Source organism: Hemisphaericaspora subhashii (assembly GCF_019202705.1).
Source record: "Hemisphaericaspora subhashii strain CBS 10753 chromosome Unknown scaffold43, whole genome shotgun sequence".
In the NCBI taxonomy this organism is placed as follows: Eukaryota; Fungi; Ascomycota; class Pichiomycetes; order Serinales; family Debaryomycetaceae; genus Hemisphaericaspora; species Hemisphaericaspora subhashii.
Window position 1 is genome coordinate 1 of NW_026057307.1, and position 24,531 is coordinate 24,531.

Sequence of the window (24,531 nt, forward strand, 5' to 3'; positions counted from 1 at the left end):
CTGGTAAGAAAATAGAAGAAGGTCCTAAATTCGTTAAATCTGGTGATGCTGCTATCGTCAAGATGGTCCCAACCAAGCCAATGTGTGTTGAAGCTTTCACTGACTACCCACCATTAGGTAGATTCGCTGTCAGAGATATGAGACAAACTGTCGCTGTCGGTGTTATCAAGTCTGTTGAAAAGTCTGACAAGGCCGGTAAGGTTACCAAGGCTGCTCAAAAGGCTGCTAAGAAATAAGCGGATTGAATATTTGAAAATTCTATATATTAGATTCTTTTTTTGATTATTTGTGTATTCTCTTTTGTCTTCTTGGCATATATTTTGTATTTGAAATATAATATATATCTTTTATAAAATTTATTAATTAACTTGTAGATTGATATATTCTTGTCTCTTGCACATGAGTGTTTGTGACTAGTTTTGTACCTTACTCGAATACAATTTTCCTCATATGGTACCCATCTACATCTACAAACCAATGATCCATCTCGAATAGAATAGAGAAACGGAGATTTAGATAAGCCTCAAGGGATTCCGAGCATTCCTCTCGTGCAAGCTGCAAACTGTCTGTATGTATGGAAAGTGGGTACCTTGGCTGATTAGAATTTATGGCAAAATTGGAAGCTTTTTCTCCCAATTGAACTACTTCTTCTTGGTACTATACATTTTCGTGATAGAAGTAGCACAAAATACAAATATCAATTTTATAGTCTTAGATCACCCGTAGCCCTAAAACTGAATAGCTATATCTCATACAGAGTCAGAGTAATATGTAGGATGGTAATTTGATGATTATTTTTGATATGATGATATATCGTCAACTATATACAGGAACAATTGATTTATCCCAATCGTTCCATTTCACTAAAAAAAAAAAAGAAACCTCACAAAACTAACTTGAACTTCTACCTTTCTTGTTAACAACTTGTGAATATTCTTTAACAAGAAGATCATTAGAATTTGTTTTATATTGTATTGCAGAAATATTGATATGGCAACCTATTTATCACAATTGAAAGTCTCAGCAAGATTATTTAATCTACAGCCGGTGCTTTTACGGGGAGAAGCCGAAGCGTTGTTTAGTCGTCGTTTTGAACTAAAAAAGCAAGCTAAGGAAGCTCGTCATCGAGGAGATCGTGAGCTCGCATTCCAACTAAAAAGAGAAGCATCTGAATGTCATGCGAAGGCAGAGAGTCTAAGACGAAGAGCTGCGGTGCTATCGTTTATACACAATAATAAAAACAATCCAGAGGGGATACTTGATTTACATCATTTGTCAATTCAAGAATCAGAAACGGTTCTAATAGATATGCTTCAATATGGAATCTATAATAGAAAACCTCTTTGGAAGATTGTTTGTGGAAGAGGGAAATCGAGAAGTCATGTGCCACCGAGACTTAGACCGACTATTGAGACGTTTTGTGAACGTCATGGATTGAATTTGATTAAACACCCTTGGAATCCTGGTTGTTTAACAGTAGATGTAAGTACTCATAGAGCGTATTAGGAAATGGGCGGTTTGTTTTTTAGGTTGGGATCACACTTGTATTTAGTTTTTAGAACCATATCACCAATGTTTTTGCGATTATATAGTTATCTTTGTTTTATATGTGAACAAATTCAATACACTATTATCGAATAAATAATCAAACGTAAGTAATAGTTGCGTGTAGCACTTGGTAGTAAAATGATTAGACCCATTTTCCAAGCTTTTGACTTCTTCGAGGGCTTAACATAAAATTTTGTACCTGCATAGAGTGAACCCTAGCCTCCATTTCGCATCCACTTCCCTCAAAACTGTCAACAAATCGAGATTTCATCTTCTTCTTCACTCTGAATACAATCTACAAGTAGGGTTAATGGCGACTTATATCGATCGAGGAGTCAAGCTTATTGACGACGAAACCACAGAGCGTGATTACAACCACGCAACTGATTCCGAATACAAAAGATTACGCTCTGAAGCTGATCGATTATTTCAACGTCGTAATCAACTTAGTCAACAATCACAAGCTGCCTATAAACAAGGAGACGGGAAAAGAGCCCATGAATTAAGTGAAGAAGCTAAGAAAGTTGTTGCTCAGGCTGATGATTATAATCGTAAAGCTGCTGAATTTGTCTTTAGAGAGAATAATGAAGATAGTAAACCTGATGAAATTGATTTACATGGATTATATGTCAAAGAAGCAGAATGGATTTTACAAAGAAGAATAGCTCATGATATACAGACTAACCAAAGCCATATAAGAGTTATTGTTGGGAAGGGGTTACATTCAGCTAATGGGGTTGCCAAGATTAGACCAGCAGTTGAGAAATTATGTGATGAGAGTAATTTGAAAGTACATGTTGATCCAAAGAATTCTGGGGTTTTAATTATTGATTTGAAAGGTAGTGATAGTTCACAAGTGCCAAGTCATTGGACACCAATCTCTCAACCTCAACAAGCTTATCACGGAGCTGGACAACCACAATATCAACCTCAACAACATTATAATGCACCACAATATCAACAACAACAACAACAACAGCAACAAGGGGGTAACGACTCGCTTATTGAAATGGTCATTAAAGCATTTTGTGCGTGTCTTAATAGCAAATAATTAGATATAGAATTACATACTCTAGAACTCTCTTATATTATTATTAAAAGTATAAATAAACAACTTAGAACTTAAAAACTAGAAAAACATTTTCATGACATCTTCAAAAAACATTAAAAAGAAAAACACATTGACTAAACTCTATGTATGAATGGGGAGGGTATAATATTGTTTCTTTAATCCTATATGAAAACTTAATTTAACATGCACAACCACCTGCATCTCCATCCAAATGTATATTTATTGCGTCATTATAATCATCATTAGCATCATTTCCACTGGCAGCGTTTAATTCATCTTGTTGTAAAGCCATCTTAGCAATGACTTCAAATGCAGCATCAACATTAATAGAATCTTTTGCTGATGTTTCAAATACAGGATAATTTAACCCACCTAATTGATTATGAGTTATATTATGTAATTTCTTTTGTAATGAAGGAATCTTTTTAGAATCATCAACATCAATCTTATTTCCTATTATAACGAATGGGAAATCTTGAGGATTTGATACATTTGATTGAACTAAGAATTCATCTTTCCAACTAGTTAAATTATTTAATGATTTTTCATTGGTAACGTCATAACATAATACACAACAATCAGCCCCACGATAAAAGGCAACACCTAAACTTTGAAATCTTTCTTGACCAGCAGTATCCCAGATTTGTAATGTGACATGTTTATTATTATCAATTGTAATCTCTTTGGTTAGGAAATCTGCTCCAATGGTTGCTTTATATTGATGGGAGAATTTGTTGTTGACAAATTGTTGCATTAAAGAAGTTTTTCCAACTCCTGAATCCCCCAATATGATGACCTTTAACAATGTCTTCTTTCTATTTGACATTTTTTAGTTTCCTGATTTATTGTTAACTCAGTCTTGTGAAAGAGTGTCTTAAATTGATATTTCCTTTTCGTCAGTTGTAAATGTCAAGAGATTTTAATAAAAGTCAAAACAAAAGAAAATTGATGATAGATTTCTGATTGATTAGAGTTATTTATATACAGGAAATTATTTGACTCATCAATCTACAACCACGGTTTCAGTCAAACGATAACAAATTATAAATAATCAACATCTTCTCTACCTCTTCAAGATGATCAGTTAAGCAATTGATGAAATTGCGGAATAAGATTATTTAATATAACTGAAGAAATCGAACAATCTAGAACAGAAGAGTCAACTTGATAAGGAAATGGTGGCGTTTTGTCTATTTAATTACACCATCAACAATAAGCAAGTAACCATCCAGTATTCCCGAACACTGTGGATTACAATTATTTTTTTGTTTGTATGAAAAAAAAGTAGCTATTACAAATCAAACAAGGAAAGAAGGAGGGGGCAGTTATCAGCATAATGGGGATAAGATGGAGTGGCAAAAAACAAGCACAAGGGGAGCAATATAAATAGGCTTCAAATTCCCCTGAAAATTGAAATCTCCGAACTTATCAATGACATCGTCGATTCATAAAATGACTAAACTTACTACTAAATTTGCATTATCAAAGCAATCTACTTATACCTTAAACAATGGGTTAAAGATCCCAATTGCTGGTTATGGGGTTTATTTAATTCCTAAAGAGAAAACAAAAGACTTGGTTTATCAAGCATTGGTTGCAGGATATAGACATGTTGATAGTGCAATTGCTTATCATAATCAAAAACAAGCTGCTGAAGGTATTGCTAAATTCTTACAAGATTTCCCTGATAAGGCTAAACGTGAAGATATATTCTTCACAACCAAAATCAATGAAAATGCTCAAGGATATCAAGGCACTAAAAAGGCAATTGAAGATATTGCCAAAGATGTCAAAAGTTCAATTGGTTATGTCGATTTGGTTTTAATTCATTGGCCATTCTCCACTAAAGAAACCAGATTGGGAACATATAAGGCTTTACAAGAATTTGTCTTAAACCCAGAAAACCCAACTCTTGAAATCAAATCTATTGGAGTCTCAAACTATGGTGTCAAACATTTGGAAGAATTATTCAATTGGGAAGAATATAAAGTAAAGCCAGTAGTGGATCAGGTTGAATTACACCCCTGGTTACCTCGAGTTGATTTACGAGAATATTTATCCAAACATAATATTCTTTTGGAAGCTTATTCTCCATTAACAAGAGGTGAAAAATTCAATGATCCAGAATTAGTTAGTTTATCAAAGAAATATAATATCAGCCCGGGGCAAATATTATTAAAATGGGGATATCTTCAAGGATTTATTGTTTTAGCCAAAACAGCAACTCCATCGAGAATTAAAGAAAATTTGGATGCTTTGCCAGATGCTGGTACTGAAGATCTTGAATTGAATGAAGAAATAGTCAAGACATTACATAAACCAGATTCTAAAGGAGTACATACTTGGGGTGGTAGGGACCCAACATTATGGGACAGAAATGACAGTTCAAAAGCATGGAATGAATAGTTATGTAGGTTTCACATAGGTAGCGTCTCAATGTACCAATATTTTTAAAATACCAAAGCGCATTTTGAAGCGTAGATATACCAAATCTAAACCCGAAACAAAATTTGGGAAGGCTCTTGCAAATTTGGAAAGAATAAACCAAAGAAGTTTCAAGTCCAAATCCACAAATGTTAATAGTTTCCCAATTCATGTAAAGAATACGCAAATAGTTCTATGTACGAATGTGTAGATTCCCGAAATCTGGAAACTAATCACTCTAAGATATCAAATCTTGTATCCAGTAAGGAAGGATCCTATTTTGAGATTATAGAACAAAATGAAAACCATACTGAATCTTTAGCCTTTTCTTGTTCTTTTCTTTATAGACCATTGAACCTACCATGTTGAGCCTAGCAATCATCTCGCTATTGACAGTTTATCTGGCGGTTTCCAAAGCATTAATCTTGCCAGATATTTACTCGCTACCAAGTACGAGTTCGGAATTACTGTCTGGTATCAACAATATTGAAGATAGAAGCCCTTCTAACGAAAACAAAGCTTCTCTCTTGGAAACCAATACCTTGGACAATATCCTTCCATTCCATTATATCGTAGTCTACAAGCAGTCCACATCAAAGTCGAAACGTGAAGAACATGAATACTGGATCACCAGAGAACACCAAGAAATGATGTCCAACTACATCCGCAGGGATGAAAACGAAATCGCTCCTAAACCATTAGACTTCTTCGGGATTGGTGACACCGTCAGAGGATATTCCGGATATTTCTCCAACTCGCTCCTTCAAGAAATCCTCAAAAATCCAGAAATCGATTTCGTCGAACATGATGCAAAAATAAACATCCAAAAATTTCAAATCCAAAATAATGCAACTTGGGGTCTCGCCCGGATCTCACAACGACTTAATTTCAATAATGGATATTTCTTATATGACGACCAAGGAGGGAAAGGAGTGACTGCATACGTAGTCGACACAGGTATAGCCACCACCCTTGCGGAATTTGAAGGCAGAGCAAGCTGGGGTAAATCAATTGCTAATCCCGAATTGACCACTGATGTACATGGTCATGGAACCCATGTTGCCGGCATACTCGGATCAAAAACATATGGAGTTGCAAAGCAAGTCAAACTCGTTGCAGTTGGGGTGATGAATTCACACGGTGGGGAATATAATTCAGATATAATCAAAGGAATCGAATATGCCGCAATTCAACATAAGAAAGATATCCAATCTAAGAAAAAAGGATTCAGGGGGTCGGTGGTTAATATATCCATTGGAGAAGTACTTTCGAACGCATTAGATATGGCGGTGAATGAAGCCACGGCGGAGGGATTACATGTTGCGGTTGCGGCTGGGAATGCGGGTGATGATGCGCGTAAACATTCACCAGCCAGGGCTAGTTGACCCATTACTGTTGGTGCAAATACCAGAAACGATATAGTTACATCATACTCAAATTGGGGAGCTTGTGTAGATATATATGCTCCTGGAGATGAGATTGCTTCTAGTTCAATTAGTTCAAGATCTGTTATTAAATCAGGTACGTCGATGGCAACGCCATTTGTTTCCGGGTTGTTGGCATATTTCTTGTCATTGCAACCGGAAGGTCGTTCTGGCGTTTTGGTATGTTCAATTCCTACCATCCGCAATAGATAATAACCATCAAGTACTCCAGAAAACTGAGGATGCAATTATTTTTTTGTTTGTATGGAAAAAAGTAGCTTACAAATCAAGGAGGGGTCAAATATCTGTATAATGAGGGATAGACGGTATGCCGAAAAACAAGCACAAGGGGAGTCATATAAATAGACTGCAACTTCTCCCCTCAAAATTGAATCTGAACTTATCAATGACATTATCGATACCTAAATGAGTAAACTTATTACTAAACTTACTACTAAACTTGCATTATCTAAACAATCTTGCTATACATTAAACAATGGGTTAAAAATCCCAATTGCTGGTTATGGGGTTTATTTAATCCCGAAAGAGAAAACAAAAGACATGGTTTATCAAGCATTGGTTACCGGATATAGACATATTGATAGCGCAATTATTTATCATAATCAGAAACAAGCTGCTGAAGGTATTGCTAAATTCTTGCAAGATTTCCCTGACAAAGCTAAACGGGAAGATATATTTTTCACAACCAAAATTAATGAAAATGCTCAAGGATATCAAGGAACCAAGAAAGCAGTTGAAGATATTGCCAAAGATATCAAAAGCTCAATTGATTACGTTGATTTAGTTTTAGTTCATTGGCCATTCTCCACTAAAGAAACCAGATTAGGAACATATAAGGCTTTGCAAGAATATGTCTTAAACCCACAAAACCCAACTCTTGAAATCAAATCTATCGGGGTTTCAAATTATGGTGTCAAACATTTGGAAGAATTATTCAATTGGGAAGAATATAAAGTAAAACCAGTAGTGGATCAACTTGAATTACATCCTTGGCTACCCCGAGTAGATTTACAAGAATATTTATCGAAACATAATATTCTCTTGGAAGCTCATACTCCATTAGCAAGAGGTAAAAAATTCGTTGATCCAGAATTGGTTGCATTGTCAAAGAAATATAATATCAGCCCGGGACAGATATTATTAAAATGGGGATATCTTCAAGGATTTATCGTTTTAGCGAAAACAGGAACTCCAACGAGAATTAAAGAAAATTTGGATGCTTTGCCAGATGCTGGAACCGAAGATCTTGAATTGAATGAAGAAATTGTCAAGACATTACATAAACCAGATTCTAAAGAGGTTCTTTCTTGGGGTGGAAATGATCCAACATTGAAAGGATAATTCAAATACGTGGGATGAGTAGTTATGTATGTTTCATATAGGGAGGGGCAAAATGTACCATTATTACAATGCATAAAACTACCTTATACATTGTTTGGAAGAGTAGAAATACCTGATCTAAAATCGAAACAAAATTTGGCAAGACTCTTGAAAATTAGGAAAGAATAAACCAAAGAAGTTTCAAGTCCAAATTCTCGAATGTTAATAGTTTCCCAATTCATGTAAAGAATACGCAAATAGTTCTATATACGAATGTAGATTCCCGAAATCTGGAAACTAATCACTCTAAGATATCAAATATGGTATCCAGTAAGGAAGGTGAATGACGATTCTATTTTGGGATTATAGAACAAACCGAAAACCATATTGCACCTTTAGTCCTTTTTTCTTCTTTTCTTTATAGATCATTGAGATACCATGTGGATAATAGCTATCGTCTCGTTAATGACAGTCACCAATGCATTGATCCTTCCAGATATTTACGCCCTGCCAATCACCATTTCAGATTTACTGTCTGGAATCAACAATGTTGAAGACATAAGCCCTTCTAACGAAAACAAAGCTTCCCTCTTGGAAACCAATATATTGGACGATACCCTTCCATTCCATTATATCGTAGTCTACAAGCTGTCTTTAGCCAAATCGAAACGTGAAGAACATAAAGACTGGATCACCAGAAGACACCGAGAATTGATGTCCAACTATATCCGCAGGGACGACAACGAACCCACTCCCAAAGCATTAAATTTCTTCGGGATTGGTGACACCGTCAGAGGATATTCCGGATATTTCTCCAACTCGCTCCTTCAAGAAATCCTCAAAAATCCAGAAATCGATTTCGTCGAACATGATGCAAAAATAAACATCCAAAAATTTCAAATCCAAAATAATGCAACTTGGGGTCTCGCCCGGATCTCACAACGACTTAATTTCAATAATGGATATTTCTTATATGACGACCAAGGAGGGAAAGGAGTGACTGCATACATAGTCGACACAGGTATAGCTACCACCCTTGCGGAATTTGAAGGCCGAGCTAGCTGGGGTAAATCAATCGCTAATCCCGAATTGACCACTGATGTACATGGTCATGGAACCCATGTTGCAGGTATACTAGGATCAAAAACATATGGAGTTGCAAAGCAAGTCAAACTCGTTGCAGTTGGGGTGATGAATTCACACGGTGGGGGTTATAATTCAGATATAATCAAAGGAGTCGAATATGCCGTAATTCAGCACAAGAAAGATATCCAATCTAAGAAAAAAGGGTTCAAGGGATCGGTGGTTAATATCTCTATAGGAGGAGTACTTTCGAACGCATTAGATATGGCGATAAATGCGGCCACGGCGGAGGGATTACATGTTGCGGTTGCGGCAGGGAATGAGGGTGATGATGCGTGTAAACATTCACCAGCCAGGGCTAGTGGTTCTATTACTGTTGGTGCAATTATCAAAAACGATATAGTTGCATCATATTCAAATTGGGGGGTTTGTGTTGATATCTATGCTCCTGGAGGTGAGATCGCATCTACTTCAATTAGTTCAAGGTCTCAAATTGAATCAGGTACGTCAATGGCAACGCCATTTGTTTCGGGATTGTTGGCATATTTCTTGTCGTTACATCCAGAAGGTAGTTCTGAGTATGCTCAAAAAGTTGATCCTATTGTTTTGAAGAAGCGAATAATTGCATATGGTACGAAAGGAAAATTGACTGGATTGCATGGTGAATCACCTAATATTTTGGCGTTTAATGGTGCTGGTAGTGGGTTTGATTATTTCTGGAATAAACTTCAAATCTGATACCAAGCCTTTTACTTATAATGTCTTATATACCTTATTAAATCTTTTATAATTCTTTTATAATGAAATAAATCATTTGTAGCGTCTTTACGTTTTATAGTATTTCAAACAATTTATTGGATTTCGCAGCCATTTGTAATTTTTTGTAGTGCAACGAATTATTTTGAACATCTTTACACGACCAAATGATTCTGTTGTAAAAATTCCATCAAAAACTTTATAACTTGAAAAATATCAAAGTCTGTCAAGGTAGCAAGAAACATCCATTAAGTACACATCCCCAAATCAATCATGTCACAAAAGCCACAGAAACCAATAAGGCAAGACTATATCGCCAAAGTGCGTTATACCAACAATCTTCCACCACCTCCATTAAACCCCAAATTCATCGAATATAACACCACTGAACAAACCTCATCCAAAATTGAAGCTGAACAATTATTAGCTTCATTATTTAGAAAAGAAAACTTCCAAGGACTCATGGAAAGGATAGATGATGAATTGGGATTGAATTTGAATTTGATTAATAATAATGGATTTTTAGATCAAGGAAATGATTCTGTGATTTGTAATTTACAAAAAGATAAAGATAGACCAATTACATTACATCCTAGAGATCGAGCATTATTAAGAGATGCTGGGATTGGCAAGATTTCGAAATCAGAACCGGGGGTTTCATTCTTGAGAAGAACAGAATATATTTCAGAAAGAGAAAGACCTCAGTCTCGATTAGCTGCCACCAGTGAAGAATCGAAACTTGATGCCAAAACAAAAGCAAAAACAGCTGGGGAAGGGAAGCACGATGCCGAATCACAATTGGCGGCGGTTGAACATACGTTTGACGTTGCCCAAGAGTCATTGAATGATTTGAATTCGATCAAACATCCAAGAAAGAAACATTTAAAGGCGGTGGATGCTTGGCCATTATTGCCGGATACTTCTATGATGGATAATAAATTCTTAACGATTAGATTCTTGGGTTCGGCATCATTATCTCGTGATTTGGAGACGTTGAAGAGACAGCAGAAGGATGCATTTAATGCAAAATTTCATCAAGATTCAATTGCATCAACTGTATTCAAACCGATTTCTTCAGCTGACGGAGAATGGATTTCAATGTTTCAAGTTAAAGATGCCAAACGAGCTGCTGAATTGAAATCGAAATTGAATTCAACTGAACGAGAACGTCCGGTTAATTTATTAGATGAGGAAGAAGATAATTTGGATGAATATAATTTCAAATATGTGAAGAATTATGATATGAATTTCCAAAGATTTAATAAACCAAATGAAGAATTGGCAATTAAGTTTATTCCTGAAGAAGGGAACAAAGTTGGCGAAAAGAGAAAAGCGGCATTATATTATCCAACCACTGGTAGAATTGATTTAAAGAAGCATCGTGCATCTACAAATTCTGAAATTAATCGTTTCTTGAGAGATAGTACTCTTGGTGGAATAAATTTCAGATTGAGGGAACCTACTACGAATGAATTGAAGAAGATGGATAACATTAGATCTGAATTTGATCCTATGGAATATGAAGGAGAAGATGAAGAAGACGACGAGGAGGAAGAAGAGGAGGAAGATGAACATGAGGACAATGCGGATGAATCCAAATCATTGGATGAATTTAACGATGACGAAGAAGAGGACTAGAACTACTAGTGTAGCACGTGTATTAAATGTATTTATAGGATATAAAAGGTCTTCTATTATAACTAAGTAATTACACAACCTAGCTTTTTCTTCTTTTTCTTTTTCTCTTCTTTTGAATCACTTGACTTTGTTACTGGTGGTTGTTCTTTAGGTTTTGGTTTATTATAAGAAGCTTGCATTTCTTTTGCCATTCGTTGATCTTCTTCTTCTTGTAATTGTTTCAGCAACAAGTAATCAGACCCATGAGTTTCATCATGAGGTGGTAAATCCTGATCAATATCTAATATTGGTAAGAAATCACCGGTGAAGAATAAATCATCATTGCCAGAAACGGAATTTAATGATTGCCATATAATTTTGGAAGATTTGCTTGTGAATGAAGCATCAGTTAATAAGATATAAAACTCTTGTTCATCTTTTTTAAACAAAGTATTAAAATGATTATTTCTAAAGAATACAATGAATTCCCCTTTTAATAAATTGAAATTTAATCGATTTAATCCAATTTGAGTTAATTGAGTTTTATTTAAATCTAACCATTTTTGTACTAATCGTTTATCTTGAAAATGATCCAAAGTATCTACTACTCCATTATCTTCAACCAGCGGAGATGAATCTAATAAGAAATCTTGAATTTGATCAAATGTTTGTAATTTATTAAATAAATCAACTACATGAGCATAATTATCAATTTTGGGGGATGATGTTGGACTGGAGGTTTGTTGTTGATCTGAATTCCATTCAATATTTTCATTATCGATTTGATTTATAACCCAACCATGTTTTAATTTCAAATCAAATAATTTAAATAACGTAGTTGCAATATCATTAGGAGTAAAATCTCCCGTTAATAAATTTGGATCAACGGATAATCCAGTATGTAAAAGTGGTAAATTGGCCAATAATTTATCAACTTCATAATGGTATCCACTTTCTTCAACATAGATTAATAATAAATCACCTAAATGACTTAAAAGTGTTGATAAGTCAATGTTTGTTGAAATGTTATATTGATTCATTAAGAAATTCTTAAATTCTAAAACTCCAATCAATTTCTTTTCTTCAATTGAAGTAATTTTAATTTCATTTCTAGTGTTATGTCTTATTTGCTCTTCTGCTTTAAGAAGTAATGTATTAATTAAAGCAATTAATGGACATGGTCCATTCTTTTCTTGTAATAAGATTGGTGTAGCTAATTTACTATCGTCATCACCTGAATAATCTAAAGACCAATGGATTATTTTAATTGGAAATTTAACTTTTGAATGATCCAATTGAGTGTTATTAGACGTTGACATATTCTTCTAGGTGGTATTTGTAATAATAGTAATAGTGGTAGTAGTAATAGCAAATGATATATAAATAGATAAGATGTGGTAGTGGTGGTGGGGCTAAAAAAAATTAATAATAAAAATCTCGGGGGGTTCGTAATTTAGTTTTAGTTTACTATGGAAGATTGCTATGAACAATAAATCTTTGTCTCAGATTTTTATTTAAAACCAAAATTTAAACTTTTAAAATTAAATTCTTCTTCTTTCTGAAAAGATATAAGAATGAAGTAGAAGCAGAAAATGTAATAAATTAATAATCTCGGCTAAATTTTAAACTCATTTTAGTTTTGTGTAAATTTACTCATTCTTATTACCAATAAAAGTATGCTTAGTTTTTGAGATTATCGGCAGATACAGGCAATTGTGGGTGCCCGACAGAGTAGTGGATTAAACAATCACCAGGAATATTGCGACTACTACACGACTGGTCATACTGATAGGCGACTTAAAGGAAGAACTAGGAAGAAATGAAGAATACAAAATCCCGCCATTGGATCCCATTATCTTTCTTCTCTAGATGTTCAGATTTCTAGTGATATGGCGCTGACCATCTAGTGAATAAAGGTATACAGTGGTAGGATTTTGGGTTACTTATTCCAGAAGGGCATCCTCTCAGGATTTGAATTGCTGTGTTAATGGGATTCTTGTATCTTGCTATCATAACATCTGGAAAGCATTTGGCAAGAAAACTGTATGTCCGTTGAGATTAGCTTATGATCTGGATTCCAAGAGTCCTTGAGAGCCCAGTAAGCAGTAGATACCAGTCCATGTTGTCTACCAGATTGCTTGGATTGTTGTTGTAAATGCAACTTATTGGAATACTCTCCCTTCGATCCAAGAAAAGCAATACAATAAACATCTCCGCTGGAGTCCAGACAGGTCAATATAACAAGAGAGAATAGCAGTTGAAATATTCTTTCAGATTTAGTAATATATTTGCCTTCTATAGTAACAATTGTAAAATGATATATAACCAGGTTATATGAATAGACTGTATATCATCTATTCTAACACACACAAAAAAAACATAGGTAACACAGATAGATAGAGAGAAAGTAAACAACAACTAGCTAGCTAAACACCCAAATTTATTCAAACCAACTTTGTCAAAAGTGGATAACTAGTTCCCACAATTGCTAATAATATAAAAGTAAGTACAAGATTAGTATTAAAAGCTTCTTCTTCAATACGTTTTTGCATAGATTCATCAATTGCGGTTCTTGATTTTATAACTTGATTAATTGGTTGTTCTTGAATCTTAGCACCTTTAGGTACGGTTGAAGGATACATAACTTCACAAAATTGTTCAATTTCACCACATTTAATTCCAATTTTCAAATAATTTGGATCTTTAACTGAAGATTTATGATTAATTATTTGAATATATTTTCTAAAGATTTTAACCACTCCAGGGAAAGTTCTACTATTTAAAATTAATTCACAAGTTGTACCTTTTCTAATCTTTACTACACCATGTAAAACTTTTGGATTATTATAAACTTCAGCTAATGTTGCAATTGCCATTACTTGAGGAATTGCACAGAAACTAAAAGTAGATGAATCTTTAACCATTGATAAATATTCTAAACAATCTTTAACATGACCTAAAGCATTCAATACTAAATCATTAATACAACTTAATCCTTCAAATTCTAATTCTGGTTTTTGATGGAAATTTGGTAATGAATCAGTATATTTAGACCAAATTTCTTTTGGCCAGAAAGATCTACCTTGTTCTAAATCTTCATGATAATCTCTAATAATATTAGTTTTTTGTAAAAATAATCCCATTGAATTTGATCTTTCAAAATTATCTTGGGTAAGATTTGAATCAGCAAATTTTGCCATACACATTAATTTAGTTAATCCTTCTCCAACTAATCCAGCAACATAATGACAATATAAATCATAATCTTTAACAGTTTCAACTCCATTAAGGTTAAAATTCTCATCCAAAATATAATCAGCCATACCATTACCCATTTTATAAGTAATATCTTTAACAACATCTTGATATTGAGGTTTTAATTGATGATAAATACCTAAAATCTTATCAAATTCAACTAAAACAATTCTATCTTTTTCATTTGGACCATTTCCATCAAATGTCCAATCCTTAGTATTTAATTTCTTATCAAATGATCTTAATAATGGTACTTTAGTTTCTGGATCAATAGTCATATCATCTTCAATAGTATCTAAAGCTCTTAAAACTAAATAGAAAATCATAATTGCATCTCTTAATTCAGGATGTAATTCTTCAATAACAGCAGCAAATGATCTTGATGTTTTGTTTAAAAGAATATAACATCTTTGCAAAGTTTCTGATTCTTGTGATGGATTACGTGGATGTAATGGTTGTCTAAATTTCATTAATTGAATTGCAGCTTTCAATTCATTTGGATGAAGTAAGAATTGTAATAATTTACCCATGGTGATGATGCTCTGTTTTGCTATATTTAGAATGTGTTTCTATAAAGAAGTATCAACTACTAGACCTTTCTTTCAAATATGGAATTATCGGAGTATTGAGGAAAAGTAAATAAAAACAGAATTTTGATTTTTGTTGGAATTTTTTTGACATTTTATTTTTTTTGGTTTCCGTTTGATGTGTGTAAGAAAGTTTTTATACGACCAATTTTACATCGTATAAATTTATGGTAATTATATTTATTTATTTGCAACTCCCCTCAAATATAATTTAATGGCTTTGAAGTCCCACGTTCACTTACGACCAGACGAGCTTGCCCTCCTCTCAGAAGATAGCAACCCCAAAGAACGAAAAGGCAGTGCAATCACAGTGACATTACCAGGCAACAATTACCGCAAAATTAGAGAATGTCATTTGAACAAAAGCGAGGTAGGTGGGAGATTCACTCCAAACTTGACAATTACTCCCCATACATAACCTAGTTGACGGAATGTAAGCAATTGAGGTTCCAGATCCGGCTACCCCGGGAAATAACCCCTTGAGAGAGATGCCTTGATCATAGGGATACTTGGTCCCCCCACCATGACGCGTGAAACGACATGGAAGGTCGGAATAAAGAATGTCGTCGGGCTTCCTGTCGGTCGACTTTTTTTGCATCAGCTAATGTCGCAATGAATAAGCCGAAAAAATAAGTCTAAGTAATTCCGTGCGTTTTATCCTTCGCTTAATCATCGGAAGTATGCAAGGAGAAGACTTGTACTATTCCGCCCTACATAGGGGATTTATCAATTTGAGAGAAGATTGATTGGATGAGACGAATTAGATTATATAACTGGTGTAGTATAATTTCTGTACGAAGTTTCACCCAACCAAAATTTTAAACAAGCCACTACTGTGACAGTCTTGAAATTAAGCCTTCAGCTAAAAACTTGTCTAACTACACAAGTTTAACCGGAGATCCAAATTCACTTATTAGACGTGTTTTACAATTTTGAATAAATACATATGTGTAATACGGGTACGCAACCCGGTACCCTCTATACAACCAAAACCCTACATATCTCAACTAACTACTTCCTGAGTTTTCAATCTTTTCAAACCATTTTCTAGCAGCTCTTATGTTATCTAATATTAATAATTCTTCATGTTGTTGAATATAATTATTTTCTAATTGAGGTTTATCTTTTAATACAATCATAATAAACATATTTTCAGTTAAGATATCAATATAGAAATTATTTCCATTACTACCTCGTATTATTAAATTTCTAAAATTTGTTCTTAATTTTGATATTGATTGTTTATATGTTTTAATAATATTTGAAATCTTTTCAAACCTTTTTGGATCTAATTCTTCAACACTAGTGCTGGTGCTATTATTATTATTCATGAGTCCTCCATTCAGATCTTGTAGTTGTTGTTGTTGTTGAATTGATGCAGTTGAAGATATGACCAAAAAAGTTGTCTTTTCAAACAAGATAATTTCTTCAGCATCTAAAATAGAATTAAATTTAATTAAATTACTATTAAATAAATTAATATTTGGAATTAATGAACAAACAATTTGTGACCAAGCTTTATATAAACTTTCATCCCAAATTGATGTAGGAAACCCAATTAATTTAAATTGATATGGATTGGAAATTTTTTGTAATTTATCCATCATTATATTAAATAATTCTTCACGTTTATCAATTTGAACTAAATCCATTTTATGTAATAATACAAAGATTTTAGCACCAGGACTATATTTTTGTAAATTCGTTAACGATTTTATAAATATTTCAATATCTTTATTAATTGATTTACTTTCAACATCAAATACATGAATTAAAACTTGTACCATTTTGAAAATATGATCTTTTTGATTAGTAAAATAATTATCCATAAATACATCTTGTCCTCCACAATCCCATAAATTTAATGTCATATTTCCTAAGAATCTTAAATGGGATAATTCAACATCTATAGTTGCACCTAATCTTCTGGTATCAAATGCACTATAATTCGAAAAGATAATTGATCTCATTGATGATTTACCAGAACCTGATCGACCCATAAGTAGTAATTTCTTTCTTGATGAGTGTGACATATTTGTTATTGTAATCTGATGGTTATTGGGAGTTGATATATAATAAATTGCTAAAGGAAAAGTAGATGGTTGATGTTTACGTGATGTTTTCTTGGGGATGCTGGTTTGTCAAACAGGCAAACGACCAAACAAAACAAAAGAAAAATTGACATTTTGTACACGACCATTAATTTAACTTACATTATTGCTGCAAATAATGTTTGTAATTTTGCAGTCAAAAGGAATCCACAAAGGTAAAATATATTTCTTGTTCAGAAACTAATTCATTATGGTCATTTCGAATATGGACTGAGATATAGGTCTTGATATTAAACTGCTTTTGTTAAAAAAAAAATCGTAATAATTTTTGTCAAACTTAACATCATTCGACTACACTCAAGGCATTCTTCAGGAAGGAAGCGATGCAAATTAGGTATATGAAACGAATTCATTCTTGTCCAATATTACAAGAATACAATGGCCTGGACTGTATCGAGTTTGCTGGACGTATAAATTAGCTAATGTCGCTTCCGAGTTCACATAAGTTAGGCTGAACGCATAGAAATTATGATTCGTTTCTCAGGCTTTGAAATGTGAAATGTTGAGAAAGAAAGGATAGATCGACCAGAGTACTGGCACCTTATAGGATAATACCAAGCGACAGGAATCTTATCTGTGTCCGCAAGATTTCCTCGGTTTGAGAGCCTGTGTCTGACAACTGCTTGTATGAAAAGACAAGTATCAAGTATTGGCTTTGCGTTGTCTTAATCTTCTGAGAGAGAGAGATCCCCCTCTCTCATCGCATACTGAAAATTTCAGGTAACATTTAAGAGATCTCGCATACGAAACAGATTTTAAAGAAGATACACAAATCATGTATTATTCTATAAAAATAATATTAAATAAAAACCTGTCCGAACTCATTACTCATTACAAAAATAATATACAAAAGGGATAATTTCAAAAAATGAATCTCAATTATCTCTGTTTCTCTGTAAAATTTCTGTAATGTCAGTTCTTGGTCTTATTTAAGATTTCATCCGCCCAAGTAGGTAAAACAAATGAAGCTTCATGAATTCTCTTATTATAATATTTCAAATTCTTTGAAACAAATTCATCAGACCAATCGAATCTGATTGGTTTAGTAACATCAGCATCTTTATCCTTAGAACAAACCATAAAACCAATAGAACCACTTGGGTAAGTTGGAATCATAGTATAAGCATATTCAGCAACTGGGAAGATTTCTTGACAATCCTTCTTTAATTTAGAAATAATATCCATATGAATAAAGATGTTTTCAGCTTGAGTAGTAATAACACCCTTTTCAGTTAAAGCATCTCTTAATAATTCAAAATATGGTTTTTGGAAAAGAGATTCAGCTGGACCTTCAGGATCAGAAGAATCAGTGATAATAACATCGAATTGATTCTTATATTCAGCTAAAAACTTGAAACCATCACCGATGTGGACCTTAGTTCTTGGATCGTTGTAAGAAACAGACATATTTGGTAAATATTTTTTAGAAACTTCAATAACAGTTTCATCAATATCACATAACCAAGCTTCTTCAATTGATTCATGTTTTAAGATTTCTCTTAAAACACCACCATCACCACCACCAATAACCAAAGCTTTCTTTGGGTTTGGATGAGAGTTTAAAGCTAAATGAGTAATCATTTCTTGATAAGAGAATTCATCACGTTCAGTGACTTGAATACAATTATCTAAAACTAAGACATTACCATAAGTTGAAGATTTGAATACCAAGACATCTTGATATTTTGATTGTTCAACATGTAAGACTTTGTCAACTTTTAAGGACATAGCTTGACCTGGCCACATGGTTTCGGAGATTTCAGCAAACCAACCATCTTTAATGGATGGGTGAGTTAATTCTTGAGCCATCTTTGATTTAATTGATGATTTTAAAAGGAGGGAAGAAGAAAAGGAAGCAGAAGTAAAAGATTTGAAATTTCGAATAAATTGAAAAATTTTCATTCTTTTTATAATTTTCTAGGCGAATCAAATTCCCTCTCTCGAAGGCTTTCTCACTCTTTTTAGTTCTCCGCTCTCTCCCCCATGTGCGAGATTTTTCAAAACACAAGAGAGAGAGATCTTTGAAAAATTTTAAATTTTCAGAATTATAATTTAAAAGAAGTCAATAATTAACAGCACCCTTCCATTCTCCATACTTCAATTAATAATATCAAGCAACTATACGGGTCAACTATATATATAAGTAGACTACGAGTAATACTACCCGCTACAAGATCAATTTTCTAAATTTAAAGTTGCATAAAACGTTCGTTACACATAGCCTTATTGTATCATTAAATTGTCTTTGTGATAGGGCAATTGACCTATTACACTTAACAAAGAATCAGGGCGGACCTTTTTTTTTTCTGACTCTGAATCCAAGTTTTTTTTGGATCGGTTGCAAATTGAGCCATTTTTACTACTGCTAAATATTGTAAACAGTAGAGACTACACATTGAATCAGAGATAATAATTAGTAAATTGGTAGTCAAACTGACAACTATACAAATAATTTAATAAATAAACACATTAAAAAGTAAATAATAAAACGAAATAAAACTGTAAAAATGGATAACGTACTTTAGAAAAACACAACAAATAAAACTAATTAATCAAGACACACTGATATCAAAATTTAAAACTTAAAGTCATGAGCGGTCTTATCATTTTCTGGAGCAGCCGCATTTTTAGATTCACTAGAAGTAGCACTAATCTTACCAACAGGACTTGCAAATTCCCAATCACCCGATTCAAATCCATCGTGATCAGCAGGACGACGTTGTTGTGGAGGCACAGAAGTAACACCTTGTGCTTGAATGTTAATTACTTCATTTGGATTTGGATTCTTTTCTTTCAAGACATGATAAGTTTCTGGTCTATCTCTATGGAAACCTTCTTCCTCTTCATCGGAACTTGGATAATAAGTTTGTTCGGCAGTAACAATTGCACGAACTGCTTGTGGTAAGATATCAGGACGGTAGAATCTTAAATCAACTCTTCCAATGATGTAAATGAAATTAATGATGATTTCAAAAATACCCCAACAAATATACATGAACCAAGGTTCTGCAGCCTTTGAGGCATCTTTATTATATCTATATTGGAAAACAACAATGGCTCTACCAATTGCTCCAATAAAGATTAAAATAGTAGTAGCAATTAAAATCATGATTGAAACATTATGTTTTAAATCACCTCTTTGATTACTTACACCTTTAACGACTTTATAATGATGATGGGTAGCAGCAATTACTCTAATTGCATGACGATGATTAGAATTTCTCTTCATGAACCCTGCTTCTGCCTTTTGCGATGCATTCTTTTCCACGAAATAAAATGGAGCAAAACTTTCAATCCACCATGGTTGATAAGTATATAAATTTTCATCTTTGGAAGTAGGTAACCAGAATGAAAGTCCAATTAAAGCAACCGAAGTTAATGAATATGCCAAAACACAAACAGAAGTGAATTGAACCACTTTAACCCAACTATCATAACTTGATTGAGAAAGGAAATTCAAATATGGAACAAATGAAGCAGCAATAGTAATTCCAATTAAAATTAAAACAAATCCATATAAGGTAAACATAAATCCCCAAAATAATTTACGTGAACCACCAACTGGATGTCTCCATGTAAATAATCTTTGTGCTAAAATTAAATTAGCTGATACAAGAATAATAGCAGGAACAATTAAAAACACTTCACTTGTTAAACCCAAATCAACCAAAGTAGCATTAGTTGCCCATTTTGCTCTAAGGGCAAATCCAATGACTTTACAAATACAATAAAACACCCAAACATATGAAATCCAGAAATAATGACCTCTTGACGAATTAATTATTAAGATAAGTGCATGTATTAACATAATGACTCCAAATATAGCGGCAAATATAATCGATGGCACTTCATCTTTTGAACCTGGATAACCTCCAAATAAATTATTTTGATATCCAATATTAAATTCAATAAGTGCTGGTGGAAGTTCATCCCCCATTAAATTTTTGGCAAATGTAACTAATGGTTTAATACCTGTTCCTGGAGCAGGTCCATCAAACATTGCGGCAAGGAGATTAACTAATCCTGCTACTGCAGTATTTTCTTCGGACATGGTTGTTGTTGAAAATTAGATAAGAAGTCTCTAAAACTCAAGAAAGAAAATTTTTAGTTTAGTTTTTAATAAAAAGGGACAATCAATTCTTTTTAATATTAAGAAAAAGAATCATCATGTTTTACATATATGGGGGAATTACATTCCGCTGTTTCTTGTTTGTTATTGACGGTGAATCCCATTTTTTAGGGAACCTAAAAAAAGTCACTTCCTAATTAGGAAATCACTTGATTTTTTTTCTTTTTTAAGGTTTTGGAAGTTTTTTTTTTCTTGGAGATTTTTTGTCGTAAGAGCGTGATTTTTTCAACCCCAGACAAGAATAAAAGGTAATTCCATGTATACGGCTGTACATGGAACCTTATGAAGTGAGGTAGATGGGGGGAGGCTTTGGTGAGTCAATATAATAAATTCTTGTTTGTTTTGATTAATATGTTTGACGATTTACAGATGAAATTAAGTTGGAATTGAGTGTGTATAGATTGGTTGCAAAATATCATACAAATGATCTTTCAGGGAGATCGCAATTAACAAGTAGAACGGGGCGATCAGGCATTCTTGTTACTAACAATAAGATTTGTAGTTAAATATACAATATAAACATTTTTTCTTGTATTGTTCTTGGTTCGTATTATACATAAAGTTAATTTATATGATTTTGTGTTTTGGTAAACTTTTATCCCAATTTGGAAGTTAGTTTTTGCCGTCTTGCATCACATCGAATTTGCTGCTACAGTAAGACAATGTGATTGCGATGACATAATCTGTTAAGAGGCTCATCTAGTGACTGTTAAGATAAGATTATTCTATATATGAATCATTAAATATACATTTTATTACAAAACTCATTAGCTCGAATGATTTTTTGTTTTTAAAGGTTTGTTGTGAAAAAGAAGGAATAATTAAAGTTTTACTGCAAAAAGCTTCTCCCGTTATCCCCAAATATAAGGAAAAATCATCCCAATTAAATTCCATTGTCATGGAGACTATTTCCTTCAGGGTTCGTACTCCAGAATTTCAGTAAATATCGTCATGACAAGGATATACTTCTGTACCAGATTTAACCAATGTTCACGAAAATTTCAAGAAAATAGACGACAAAGAGAGTGAACGTAAGGCTATTTCTTAGTGTTTTCTTTTTGTCAAGTGTTACAATTGTTGCATCAAAATGCATGCAAGATTTTAAGATTTTGAAGAATTGCAATTTTATTTCACTACTATCCCTGGGCTTCTCATTATTAATTCTTTAGCTAACTACCAAATTGCCAGATCACACGACAAATCATCGATAATCATTTCCCCCCACAAAATATGGGTTGTATAAAATATTCAGATCTAATAGTTTACACTATATATTATTGTGCAAAATCCACTATTTATACACTATACAATTCCATTCACATCGAAACCAAACCAGAGACACCTTAAAACAACAAATACGATATAAGGATAACACTTGGACCAAGTATGAATCCAGTCCAACAAAGAACATTGCCAAAAATTTTCTTTCCTCTAAGCATTTTCGATCTACAAAGCATAACCAAAGGAATTTGACTCATTTGTAATAATAATAAATATCCTCTTAAATTTCCAAATATGACATACATTACCAATTCATGGACCAAACTTGATAAAACAAAGGTAAACAACGTTGCTTGATGTTTATTCATCGTTAAAGCACTAATACTTGAATGATAAACGTGCCTAAGCAAGAATTTATGCACGGGGATATTCCATAATCTTGCAAATTCGGAAAAATCACTACAATTCCACCAAGGTCCATAAAATTCTCGATCGGCAAACATGCTGAGTTCGGCAATTGCCGATAAGATTGAATCCCAAATAAGATAGAATGTAAACATGTATATCATGAGGAATGGTAACATCATATCGAATAGGATATAAAAAAATTGAGGGATTCTTTCAGCTATTGGTAATTCACGAGCAATTAAAGCTTCTTCGAATAATGGATACATACTCCATTGAGCAATATAGATCATTAAGAATATGATCCCAAAGATTGCACATACTTTATCAAAGACAAGATACCAATTAATCTTTTCAGTACGGGGATAATTTAATGTATATACAACAGTGGGAAACATTGAATATTCAAAATAATTGAATAGATTGATATTATTGGGGAAATTAATATGACCTTGTTGTTGTAATTCTTTAATTGATAAATTCATATGATCAGAAGCTGACTTTTGATCAAATTCTTCGAAATTATCACTATTGATTTTAGTTTGACATTCTAATTCATATTTACAAAATTCAATACTATTCTGTAACAATTTCGTGGTATCTTCATGTTTGAAACCATTAGGTAAAGGCTGTCCCTTTGATAATCTGTCTTGATAATTTTCTGCAAATAAAGCTTCATTATAAATTGCCCATAAATATCCATTATAAAATCCATATGAATGCATTTTCATAACCATTACAAGACTGTGCAATAATAAGTAAACTTTTGCAATCCAAGGGAAATCCATCACATGATTCGAAGCGATCCAAATCCAAAAGAATATAAAAACCCCATCATAAACACCCTGTAATAACCATCCGGAATTATTCCAAGTGATTATATTATATTTACACCCCAATTGAACAAGCAAGGGGAAATATGAAGATAAATACATTGCCAAATCAATTAATCCAACTTTTATAACATCTCTAAGTAAGATTTGAACAATTGGCCATTCAAGTATTGATAATTCATTTTCAAAATATGTATGAACAAAATTATTAAACATGAAAAATGCAGTTGCTAACCAAAATAAAATATAAAATCCAAAAAATTGACCTTGTTTAAATGATTCTGAATCAAAGATTGTGGTTGATTTTGTTTTGAATTTAATATCACCAAATCGTGATACATATTTAGCCTTGGAACTGGGTTTTTTATTAATTCGGGATTTTTCTAATTTGGAAACACGTGTAACTAGTCGATCTAATGTGATTATACCTTCAGGTCCTTTGGTTGTAGTAGTTTTAGTTGTAGTGACTTTCTTACGTTGTTTTAATTCTTGCTCTAAGTTATTGTTTTCTACTTCTTCTTTGGTGATCGATTCAAGGGTAGTATCTGATTTATTATCTTCCTCTGATGATTCTGATGAAGCATAATCATTATTTATATCTAGGAATTGTCTAAATGTATTAATTCTTGATATATGATCAAGATTATCAGCAGTTTCTGATCTCTTTATTTTAGCTTGATTAGTTGACATTGATATGTGTTGATGTTCTAACTAATATTGATATG

The 24,531-nt window shown here is 33.1% G+C and overlaps 15 protein-coding genes across 15 annotated transcripts; 8 read left to right on the forward strand and 7 right to left on the reverse strand. All coding sequences in view use genetic code 12, as the record gives it.

Moving 5' to 3' along the window:
- Positions 1-236, forward strand: J8A68_003300 (uncharacterized protein; the record flags this gene model as incomplete). Its single annotated transcript, XM_049407142.1, has 1 exon — positions 1-236. A coding segment is annotated over one exon (236 nt), but the record flags the coding sequence as incomplete, so codon positions are not given.
- Positions 237-990: 754 nt separating this feature from the next.
- Positions 991-1,506, forward strand: J8A68_003301 (uncharacterized protein; the record flags this gene model as incomplete). The annotated part of the gene is made up of 1 exon (XM_049407143.1): positions 991-1,506. The coding sequence occupies one exon, from the start codon at positions 991-993 to the stop codon at positions 1,504-1,506; it is 516 nt and encodes a 171-aa protein (XP_049263355.1).
- A 352-nt stretch (positions 1,507-1,858) lies between these two features.
- Positions 1,859-2,599, forward strand: J8A68_003302 (Smr domain-containing protein; the record flags this gene model as incomplete). The annotated part of the gene is made up of 1 exon (XM_049407144.1): positions 1,859-2,599. One exon carries the CDS (start codon positions 1,859-1,861, stop codon positions 2,597-2,599), a length of 741 nt encoding a protein of 246 aa, XP_049263356.1.
- A 199-nt stretch (positions 2,600-2,798) lies between these two features.
- On the reverse strand, positions 2,799-3,446 carry YPT72 (Rab family GTPase; the record flags this gene model as incomplete). The annotated part of the gene is made up of 1 exon (XM_049407145.1): positions 2,799-3,446. One exon carries the CDS (start codon positions 3,444-3,446, stop codon positions 2,799-2,801), a length of 648 nt encoding a protein of 215 aa, XP_049263357.1.
- A 605-nt stretch (positions 3,447-4,051) lies between these two features.
- On the forward strand, positions 4,052-5,026 carry J8A68_003304 (aldo/keto reductase family protein; the record flags this gene model as incomplete). Its single annotated transcript, XM_049407146.1, has 1 exon — positions 4,052-5,026. One exon carries the CDS (start codon positions 4,052-4,054, stop codon positions 5,024-5,026), a length of 975 nt encoding a protein of 324 aa, XP_049263358.1.
- Positions 5,027-5,406: 380 nt separating this feature from the next.
- J8A68_003305 (S8 family peptidase) lies at positions 5,407-6,429 on the forward strand (the record flags this gene model as incomplete). Its single annotated transcript, XM_049407148.1, has 1 exon — positions 5,407-6,429. One exon carries the CDS (start codon positions 5,407-5,409, stop codon positions 6,427-6,429), a length of 1,023 nt encoding a protein of 340 aa, XP_049263359.1.
- Positions 6,430-6,894: 465 nt separating this feature from the next.
- Positions 6,895-7,830, forward strand: J8A68_003306 (aldo/keto reductase family protein; the record flags this gene model as incomplete). The annotated part of the gene is made up of 1 exon (XM_049407149.1): positions 6,895-7,830. The coding sequence occupies one exon, from the start codon at positions 6,895-6,897 to the stop codon at positions 7,828-7,830; it is 936 nt and encodes a 311-aa protein (XP_049263360.1).
- A 417-nt stretch (positions 7,831-8,247) lies between these two features.
- Positions 8,248-9,630, forward strand: J8A68_003307 (S8 family peptidase; the record flags this gene model as incomplete). The annotated part of the gene is made up of 1 exon (XM_049407150.1): positions 8,248-9,630. The coding sequence occupies one exon, from the start codon at positions 8,248-8,250 to the stop codon at positions 9,628-9,630; it is 1,383 nt and encodes a 460-aa protein (XP_049263361.1).
- A 291-nt stretch (positions 9,631-9,921) lies between these two features.
- J8A68_003308 (uncharacterized protein) lies at positions 9,922-11,286 on the forward strand (the record flags this gene model as incomplete). The annotated part of the gene is made up of 1 exon (XM_049407151.1): positions 9,922-11,286. One exon carries the CDS (start codon positions 9,922-9,924, stop codon positions 11,284-11,286), a length of 1,365 nt encoding a protein of 454 aa, XP_049263362.1.
- Positions 11,287-11,348: 62 nt separating this feature from the next.
- J8A68_003309 (uncharacterized protein) lies at positions 11,349-12,584 on the reverse strand (the record flags this gene model as incomplete). Its single annotated transcript, XM_049407152.1, has 1 exon — positions 11,349-12,584. One exon carries the CDS (start codon positions 12,582-12,584, stop codon positions 11,349-11,351), a length of 1,236 nt encoding a protein of 411 aa, XP_049263363.1.
- A 1,125-nt stretch (positions 12,585-13,709) lies between these two features.
- On the reverse strand, positions 13,710-15,050 carry ERG9 (bifunctional farnesyl-diphosphate farnesyltransferase/squalene synthase; the record flags this gene model as incomplete). The annotated part of the gene is made up of 1 exon (XM_049407153.1): positions 13,710-15,050. One exon carries the CDS (start codon positions 15,048-15,050, stop codon positions 13,710-13,712), a length of 1,341 nt encoding a protein of 446 aa, XP_049263364.1.
- A 1,064-nt stretch (positions 15,051-16,114) lies between these two features.
- On the reverse strand, positions 16,115-17,140 carry GTR1 (Rag GTPase; the record flags this gene model as incomplete). The annotated part of the gene is made up of 1 exon (XM_049407154.1): positions 16,115-17,140. The coding sequence occupies one exon, from the start codon at positions 17,138-17,140 to the stop codon at positions 16,115-16,117; it is 1,026 nt and encodes a 341-aa protein (XP_049263365.1).
- A 990-nt stretch (positions 17,141-18,130) lies between these two features.
- On the reverse strand, positions 18,131-19,027 carry SPE3 (spermidine synthase; the record flags this gene model as incomplete). Its single annotated transcript, XM_049407155.1, has 1 exon — positions 18,131-19,027. The coding sequence occupies one exon, from the start codon at positions 19,025-19,027 to the stop codon at positions 18,131-18,133; it is 897 nt and encodes a 298-aa protein (XP_049263366.1).
- Positions 19,028-19,793: 766 nt separating this feature from the next.
- J8A68_003313 (DUF3112 domain-containing protein) lies at positions 19,794-21,269 on the reverse strand (the record flags this gene model as incomplete). The annotated part of the gene is made up of 1 exon (XM_049407156.1): positions 19,794-21,269. One exon carries the CDS (start codon positions 21,267-21,269, stop codon positions 19,794-19,796), a length of 1,476 nt encoding a protein of 491 aa, XP_049263367.1.
- Positions 21,270-22,690: 1,421 nt separating this feature from the next.
- ARE2 (sterol acyltransferase) lies at positions 22,691-24,496 on the reverse strand (the record flags this gene model as incomplete). The annotated part of the gene is made up of 1 exon (XM_049407157.1): positions 22,691-24,496. One exon carries the CDS (start codon positions 24,494-24,496, stop codon positions 22,691-22,693), a length of 1,806 nt encoding a protein of 601 aa, XP_049263368.1.
- Positions 24,497-24,531: the final 35 nt, after the last annotated feature.